General features: G+C 34.0%; 1 protein-coding gene across 1 annotated transcript; it reads left to right on the forward strand.

Moving 5' to 3' along the window:
* The first annotated feature begins 209 nt into the window (after positions 1 to 209).
* LOC108984027 (ethylene-responsive transcription factor RAP2-13-like) lies at positions 210 to 2,269 on the forward strand. Its single transcript, XM_018955854.2, has one exon. It carries the CDS (start codon positions 793 to 795, stop codon positions 1,897 to 1,899), a length of 1,107 nt encoding a protein of 368 aa, XP_018811399.1. The 5' UTR covers positions 210 to 792; the 3' UTR covers positions 1,900 to 2,269.
* The last annotated feature ends 7,577 nt before the right edge of the window (positions 2,270 to 9,846 follow it).

A 9,846-nucleotide genomic window follows, 5' to 3' on the forward strand; every position in this document is an offset into this window, starting at 1 on the left:
AAGTGTAGCTGTACGTGTAAGACATTTATTGGTTGTAAGATGTTGATTGAAAGATGCTAACGTCATAATTACAACCTGGATGCACGATAGGACTGACGTTACAATTTAAAAAATGTAAAAGTGTTGTTAGACTGAGATAATTAAGGTAATATTCGTGGTTAAGCGACATAATCAAGGCCCGGAGCTCTTATATAATGGGAAGCCAGCTGCGGGTGCTAAACAGAGTGAGGTTCTAGGTGAGATATTCACTGCAAAACGAGAGAAAAAAATCCATAAAGAAAAAGTTTGTGAGCATCTGTTACTGTGATTGTTCATCATCTTCTTGATCCCTTCCCCCCCTCTGTAACGCCCCGCTTCTCTGAATCCCTTTCTGTTAATCATCTGTCTTTCAAGTTCTGAATTTTGGGTTTGTTTTAAAATTTGTCAAAAGAAGCAAACTTAGAAGGATTTTTCGAAAGCCAGGTGTTTTCAGAATCGAGATCCAGGTTTTTCTTTTAAATTTTCTGGTAAATTTTGTTGGTTTTCTTTTTTGAACTTTTGTCTGATTTTCATATCGGCTTTAAGGGTTGTTTTTGATCCCTCGAAAGTTGGTTTTTTAGGCTCTGGGAGTGAAAGAGGTTGTCTATTTTAAACCTCTTCGATCTTTCTCTGTAGAAAAATTTCTCATTTAATTTTTCTGTTCTTCTTTGGAGTCAAAGCCTGTTCTTTAGTTTTGGTAAGAAACAGGTATTTTTCTTTTATCTTCTTCGTATTAATTTAAGATTTGATAACTATTACTCGAGGCTTGAATTTATGTTCAGTGTTGAAGGCATGGCAGCTACCGCAGATCTCTACAGTAGCGGACATCTTCAGTCAGCCTCGTATGGAGGAGAGCTAATGGAAGCACTGGAACCATTTATGAAAAGTGCTTCCTCATCAACAATCCCCTGCTCTTCCTCTGCAACCCAATATCCTTCCTCTCCTTCTTCATCACCTTATGTTCCTTCTACTTCTTCTACTTCTTCTACCTCTTCCGCTTCTGATTACGACTTCAACTTCTTATTGTCTCACTCCGTCCCAAACCAGCCCGGTTTCTACCCCGATGGTTGCTCCACCTCGACGACCCCTATGTTTTCCGACGGGATCTCGACCCAAAACCTTGTAGGTTTTGAGCAACCGGCACCACTTGGGCTGAACCAGCTAACACCATCTCAGATCCTCCAGATCCAAGCTCAGATCCATCTCCAAAAGCAGAACTCTTACCCTCAACACCATTCGTTGCCTCAGCAAGATGGTAGAGGTACCCTTGGCCTTCTGGGTCTTAAACCGATTGCAATGAAGCATGTGGGTTCTCCTCCAAAACCCACCAAGCTGTACAGAGGGGTCAGGCAGCGACATTGGGGAAAGTGGGTCGCCGAGATTCGTCTCCCGAAGAACCGTACCCGGCTCTGGCTCGGCACCTTCGACACCGCCGAAGAAGCCGCCTTGGCCTACGACCGAGCTGCTTATAAGCTCCGCGGAGACTTCGCCAGGCTCAATTTCCCCAATCTCCGGCACCAAGTTGACTACCAGCCTCTTCATTCCTCGGTGGACGCGAAGCTCGAAGCCATTTGTGAAAGCTTGGCCAGCTCGCAGAAACAGGGCAAGGGAGAGAAGCGAGTCCGTTCGAGCAGGAAATCGAGGCAAGCTGAAGCCGAGTCTGTTGGCGAGGCGGAGTCCAAGAGTTCAGAGAGCTGTCGTAAGGTGGAGATATCCTCGTCGCCGTTGACGACCGAGAGCGACGGGTCCGCAGGGTCTTCACCTTTGTCAGATCTTACGTTCGCGGACTCCGATGAGCCGCAGTGGGATGTAGCTTCGGAGAATTTCTTATTGCAAAAGTACCCTTCGTACGAGATTGATTGGGCATCTATTTTAGCCTAATTTCCATTTCCATGTTGATATTCCTACTTCCAATTGTAGCTTTTGTATTTTTTGTTTTGTCTGGGTTAGTCCTTTTTGTCCATGGTAGTGTGGATTAGATAGTGGTTTTCTCAGGTGGCTGCTGCAATGGAGTTTTTGGCAGTTGCAGGGCTACTCTTTAGGACTTGTAATGTTAGGTCTTTCGAATAATTCAATTTGTAAGTCTCTCCTCCATGGTCGGCTGGTTTTTTTCTTGCTGAAAGATCACGGGGGGAATGCTAGTCTGTTGATTATGAGTCTTTCCCGTTGGTAATGTCACTAAATCTAGTCCAGTAATTGAATTCTATTTCATCATTATATATGAAGAATTAAGAAACATATTGGATCTTGCTTTATATCTTCTTTATGTTCCAAGGATAAACCTTTATTATCACTTTGAAACCTTGAATCTTGAATGATATAAAGCAAACAAATTGAATGATATGTCTGTGGTTATGAATTCTGATCATTGAAGCTTTGGACATGGCAGAAAAGTTGAGGGTTTTGTCATTTGTGGAGGAGTCAATGATTAATCCCGAGTTACAGTAATATAATCGGATCCGTTTGTGGTGGATCAAAGCTGCAGCCTAATTTTCTTGATGAGTTGGGAGAAAAATGGGAGACGCAGCTCTGCTTTTTCCTGTTTTTCATGAATCTAAAAGTTCATCATTCATGAACTCCTATCACTTTAATCATAACTCATCATTAACCTATTATCTCTCCATTAACAAGTGTTTCTCGATTCTCCTTTTTCGAAGGTCACCGGAATTTGTTGAAGGTCGAGTTAGAATATTTTTCTTAGCTTTTAAAAATATATTTAGGATTTTTAAAATTTTTTTTTTTTAGTTTTTAAGAAGAATTCGATTACTTCACAAGACAAACATATGATAAACTCTTGTTGTTTTTGGTAGCTTGTCAGAGGCGAATATCACATCAAGAAAATTGAAAGATGCATGGTGTGATTGGGAATCATGACTTTTTCCTTAAAAGTTAAATTATAGATCGATTCAATGTATGGAAAAAAAACAATATTCACGGGAAATATGTTTCCAGAGTTGGCATCCTAAATTCTAATAATACAACCTAGCGGATGAGATTTTCCATTTTTTTTTTTTTGAATTGTAACTTTAAATGAAAAGACAACTCATTATATTTACATTCATCGATTTTATTTATATGCTTGATATGTTTCATCGTATCATCTTTCTAGATAGTTTCATGGTCTGCATATGTAATATTCTATTCTGCAACAAAGTCTGTACATTAAGAAATAACGTAAAATAGTGGGATATTGTTTTTTTCTTTTTTCTTGATAAAAAATACTGAGATATTGTTGGTAAGGATGTCACTGCTGCTATGTTGGATGCTCTAAACAGTGATAAGTTCTCTAAAGATCTCAATCATATCTTCATTCCTTTGATTCCTAAGAAGGAAAAAACTAAGGCAGTGGCTGACTATAAACCTATTAACTTATGTAATGTGTGTTATAAGCTTCTGTCTAAGGTTCTTGCATACAGACTCAAAATGATTCTACCCAATGTTATCGTGCTTTTGTCCCGGGATTACTTATAATTGATAATATTCTTGTTGCACGAGTTGATACATTTTCTTAGACAAGAGATATGAAAAAATTGGTTACATATCGCTTAAGTTAGACATGAGCAAGACATATGATAGAGTGAAGTGGAGTTTTTTGAAAAAGATAATGATAAAGTTGGGTTTTGATGAAAGGTGGGTGCAGTTGATTATATGGTGTATGAGATCTGTCTCTTTCTCTATCCTTGTTAATGGTGAATCAAAAGGCTCAATCTTTCCATCTAGAGGCTTAAGACAAAGGGATCCTCTATCCCCTTATTTTTTTTACTATGTACTGAGAGTGTGATGTCTCTTTTACAAAGGTCTGCTACTAATAATTCAGAGGAGGGGATAAAAATCTGTAGAAGGGTTCCAAAAATAAATCATCTTTTATTGGCTGATTATAGTGTTTTGTTTTGCAAGGCAAGTGTGGAGGAAAATCAGAGAATTCAACAACTGTTGAATATTTAAGAAAAATCATTTGATCAGAAGGTAAATAGGGAGAAAACTGTAATAGTGTTCAGTAGGAATGTTGATATAAGGCAACAAGAGGAATTAATGAGGTTTTGGGGTGTGCAAACTCTTCAGTAGTATAAAAAATACTTGGGATTGCCTCTTGTGGTTAGCAAGGCCAAAAATGCAATTTTTTTCTTATTTGAAACATAAAGTTTGGAGGAAAGTGCAGAGTTGGAAGGAAAAGTTACTATCCTAAGAGGAAGAAAAGTTCTTATCAAAGCAGTGGCTATGTCTATTCCTACTTATACTATGAGTTGTTTTAAGTTACATGTATATTTTTGCTCAAATTTGGAAAATATGATGGCTAAGTTTTGATGGGGTCAAAGAAAGGATGAGAATAAAGTTCGTTGGGTTAGTTGAAGTAAGATGTGTGAATCAAAAGGAGCAGGAGGTATGAGATTAAAAAATTTAAGGACTTTCAATATGACTGTGCTAACTAAGTAGGGGTGGAGAATTAGGAATGATGAGTCTAGTTTGCTGCATAAGGTTCTTAAAGCTAAATACTTTTCCATTACAGATTTCAGGAATACTCAACTAGGTTCATTACCATCTTATACTTGGCATGGAATATCGGAGGCAAAGAAGTTATTATTGCAAGGTTGTTGATAGAGAGTTGGCAATGGTAAATCTATTAATGTATAGACAGACAAGTGGATACCGGGTTATAGTTTCCCTCTAGTATGGGACAATCAGCAAAGAGATCAGCTTATAGTGGTGAAAGTAGCAAGCCTGATTGATCAAACTACCCAAGGATGAGATGTGGAGAGAGTTGGAAGCATGTTACCCCCAAGAGCAGTAGTTGCAGTATTGGAAATTGTGTTGGTACTAGGAGTTAGAGAAGATAGACTGATATGGGATCATGAGAGAAATGGTCAATATAGTGTGAAGAGTGGTTATCGATTGTTCCATTTACTTAATAAGTCCCCACATGAAGGTGAGAGAGCTCAAATATTACAGACAAAATATTTTTTAGGAAGAAACTTTGGCAACTTAAACTATCAAGTAGGGTGAAGGTTTTTGCTTAGAGAGCTTGTAAGGATGGACTGTCAAACTTTAAAAAATTTGAGTAAGAAAAAGATCAGCAGAAGACGTGCGTGAATTATCCTTAGAGATTCACATTAATGTCAAGTACAAGTGACACGTCTCATGCAAGCTTTTTATAAAAAAAAGTGTGTTCTACTAATAAAAATAACTTTTTTCTTTATAATTTTTCAAAATGAGGTATATTTTTTTTTATAATCAGCACAGGTGATAACGAGTCCGCGCGGTAGAAAGAAAAAAAAAAAAAAAAAAGCAAAAAGGAATGTGAAAAGTGTGAAAAGTGAAAAGAAAGCATAGACGATTTTGTTAACGCATTGGATTCGGATCAGAGGAATAAAAAGGAGGAAAATTAAAATAAAGTTCATTTCGTCAAACAAGTCCCATAGAATCCTAATTACTTTAATATATGAATAGACATATAATATTTAATTTATATTTCCGGAGATGAGATTTGCTCATCTCTATAACTTTATTCCTATTCTTCATTCCCATAATGCAAAAGACAAGAAATATGTTCACACGCCCACATTCATCAGAAACAAACAGACCCCAAGATATTCGTATCTTGGAAAAGTTTCGGCGACTTTTTTTTCATATTTATAAATTAATATTGAAATAAAAAATAATTTAAAATGTCACACATCAATTGATAGGATTGAAGAAGATAAACAACAATGTTTTTCGAGTTTTAAATTCTAAACGGCAACGTTGAAGAAACCCCGACGGCTTTTGAATGTGCAAGAAATCTCGGAACCATATCCATTGTTACAACAAAGAAGCAAACTAGCAAGTAAGCAACATATCCAGTCAAATCAAGCAATCTATCCAAGTTATACAAGAAAACATATCCAACAAGTTACAAAGTATCTCAACCTATTCTCATAGGGTACTTTATATTAGAGCATTTGTAATTGTTCATTTATATTATATTTTAAAGTATATCACCAAACTTTATTTTTTCCATTTTAAATATTAACTTTTACAATATATCATATATCAGCTTAGAGTTAGTCTACATATAATTTCTAAATAGAGACTACTAATGCAAACTCATACAGTTATATTTAAAAAAAAATTAAAATTACAATAATATCATTTTTTAAATAATTTTTTTTCCTTTTACCCTCATTCGTCAATGAGACCCCAATCAGGATTGTAAATAGAATTTCTCATCAGATTATCTATTTTTTCTTCATATTATTTAAATAATATTTTTTATTCATTTTAAACATTTTCTTTCTACCAATAAATTTGTAATATCCATATATATAATTTTTTATATTTGCAATATATTATTATATACAATGTACTATAATTCAGTCATCTACACAAAATAAAAATATATAAGCCAAATAAAAAATCAAAATAAAATCAAAATATGAAAAAATTGGATAAATAATATTAAGATATTTTTTTAGAAAAAAATAAAATAGAGGTGTTTTAAATGATGAAAAATAAAAAAATTTTGTATTGAAATATAAAAGTAAAATAAATGAGGGAGTAAATGAAGTATAAATAATAACAAACTTGTTTGAAGGATGAATAGTATCAGCTACATGTAGCAGGTTATTGTAATAATTTGTATTATAAATGTTCTTTTACATAATCGAATGAAACTCATTTTATGAACAATTTTTTAAATAATTTAATTTTTTTTATATTATACATAAACCATTGAAAATTCTCTTACAAGATACTATAAATTTTGAATGTTTATTCTACGAGGTTGGGAATAGTGTCATTGGGTGGCCTCAAAATAAAAACGAGAACCATGATGAGTGAGTTCAACAAACCGTGGGCCAAAGCCCATATAACTATAAAAAGAATTATTTCTATCATAAATCGGCCCAAGAGATTAAAAACGCCAAACGTAGCCCAACACCTACTAAACGTGACAGATGACAGAAAAGAGAGAAGAATGAGTCCCACGTCGTCAAGATCTTCGCCCACAATTCAAGAGCCATCACTCTATAAGAGCATTCTCATTGGATTAGCTAAAAGCTAAATCCCATGAGAATTTAGCTATTAGGTGGATAAATTGCTCATATTGAATTAGCTATATTCTAAATATTTGGAATATAGCTACAGTAATATCCAAACTAATTTCTAAATTTGGAACATACTATTCATTCATCAAATCTTTTTTATATTATTTCTTTCTCTCTCCTTTTAATATTAATTATTTCTCTCTCCATTTTAAATGACAATTGAAAAAATATAATTAGAATACAATTAGAAATTAATATATAATATTATAAATAGTAAAATATGATAAAATAAAATAAATTCATAATTAAAAAAATTAAAAAAATTAAAAAATTTTCAAAATTATTAATTACTCATTACTATATAATGAATAAATGGATAATTCAATTTAGAGATTTGATGTGAATAGTCAAAATTAAATTCATCTTATATTATTTTATTGTCATATAATGAAAAAATAGCCATTCTAATGTGGAGATTTATATAAATAGAATAGTTAAAAGTTAAATTCATCTTACATTCATCAAAAATGTACTTTAATTTAGCTATTCCAATGAGAGTGCTCTAAGGGTCAACTAGATATCCTGAAGCAGACGAATTTGATTTCTTTCATTCCTTGGTCTTTCCATGGTTGTTTTCTCACATTTAAGGGTTATGGAGAAGAGAGAGAGACCCACAGAGACTACCTGGTCCAACCCTCCTTGTTCTCAACGAAGGAAGCAGCTTGATGTAGAAGATGATGACGAAGAAATACCATATATCCCCGAAGATATTCTCCTTCGATGTACTCCGGACTTCTTGTACGATAGTGCGCGGTTTGTTTGCAAAACATGGTACAATCTGATACGAAACCCTAGATTCACCAGAGACCATTTACTCCGCCATGTTCATACTATTGACCATACCGTTGGTTTATTATTCGTTAAGAACCCACGTACTAAAATTTCCCCGTTCCTCGAGATTTCCAAGGGGAATATCAAGTTGACAGATTTTAGATATCAATTTTCTACTCAAATCTTGGCTACTTCGTACGGTGTTGCATTATACTACAGGATAGAAAAAATTGCAGAATCTCTGTACGTCGTAAATCCAATTACAAAACAAGTTGTGAGACTCCCCCGACCGGATTTTAAACGGCTCAGATTTTATTTCCGTTGAAGTTGCATTTCATATCTTTCAGGTACTGGGGAAATTAAGGTGGTAGCCCGCGTGAAAGACATGGGAGAGCAGTATCATTGGTACATACTGACGGTGGGAAGAAAGATGTCCTGGAGGAAAGTCGTCAGCACCGTTAATCCTGAAGGCATAACTGTTCGAGGGTTTATGAGTGATGGAATGCCAACTTGTGTTAGTGGGATTGTTTATTGGAAATTCGGGGATAAAATAGTTGCCATTGATCTCTGTGATGAAATCATTCATTACTTCTATCTTCCAATGACATTGAAGTCTCAGGGTTCTCGGCTTCTTGAAATGGGGAATCGTTTGTGTATGATTGAGATGACACGTCCATCGATCTTGAGACCTGAAAATGTATGGATAATGAAGGATTTGCAGCAGAAGGAGTGGGCTATAATTTATAAATTAGACGTGAACTTTGAGCTGAAAAATGCAGGGATTCTTTTCCCGAGACCTATTGGTTGGTTGGAGAATGAGCGGATGTTGCTGTTCGAGGAGTATGTCCGGGGGTCTCCATCTTCTGATCAGGTCGTGCCAGTGATTGTGGCGTACGATGTGAGGACAGGAAAACGAACATCATACAGATCAAGATCATTGTACCTCTCTCTTGACGATATTGTGCTTTTGCACTCCAGCAGCCTCATTTCATGCTGAAGTTCTTCGATCGTGTGAGTCCTGGGACGTGCAAAGTGGCTGCATTTTGATCTTGAATTGAGTTGAATTGTGATGAAAGTTAAAAATTAAAAATTAAATAAAATATTATTTTTTAATATTATTATTATTTTAAAATTTAAAAAAGTTGAATTATTTGTTATATTTTGTGCTAGAATTTAAAAAAATTTTAATGATTAGATAAGATGAGTTGAGATGGATTTAGAATCCAAACTATCCATTTGTCTTGAAATTTAACCATTTACAAATCATTTTTTACCCTGTTATGAATATTGGTGCCTTTAATTAATTAGGTAAAGGCTAAGATTTCATTAATTAATGTAATTATTATCTAGTACTTAATTAAAGTTATGTACAGTATATTAATGTTTGTAATTATAAATTTATAATCCATTTAATAAACTAATTAAGAAAGTGTTATTTTGTTTAATTATTTTCACATTTTTTGGAGTGAGATATAGAGATTTATGGAAGTGAGTTTTCTGTATTATTGATAATTGAAGATTTATTTGTATGTACTAAAAATTGAATGCATTAATTAGTGGGCTGAATAAGAATGCTAGTTTAGGATTTATTAATGCTTTATGATCAAAGGTCTTTAATTAATTCGTCTTGTATTATAATGATTTGGCTACAAATTATAGGAAGAGAGGCAGAGGGCCGGGAAATTGAAGACTCATCGATCGGCCCGAATTCATAAGGTAGTACTGATCACCTCAACTAGTTAGGTTTGTTTGTTTTCGAAGATGAGATGAATTAAGATTAAAATTAAAAAATTAAATAAAATATTATTAAAATATATATTTTAATATTATTTTTATTTTAGAATTTAAAAAAATTATTATTATTATTATTATTATTTTTTTTTTTTTGTATTAGAAGTTATAAAAATTATAATAATTAGATGAGGTGAGATGAAATATTTTTTAAAAACAAACGAATGTACGTACGTACCCAGTAGTT

Source organism: Juglans regia, chromosome 13 (assembly GCF_001411555.2).
Source record: "Juglans regia cultivar Chandler chromosome 13, Walnut 2.0, whole genome shotgun sequence".
In the NCBI taxonomy this organism is placed as follows: Eukaryota; Viridiplantae; Streptophyta; class Magnoliopsida; order Fagales; family Juglandaceae; genus Juglans; species Juglans regia.

Coding starts and splice junctions, on each gene's coding strand:
- LOC108984027 (XM_018955854.2), top strand. CDS start 793: ATGTTCAGTGTTGAAGGCATGGCAGCTACCGCAGATCTCTACAGTAGC.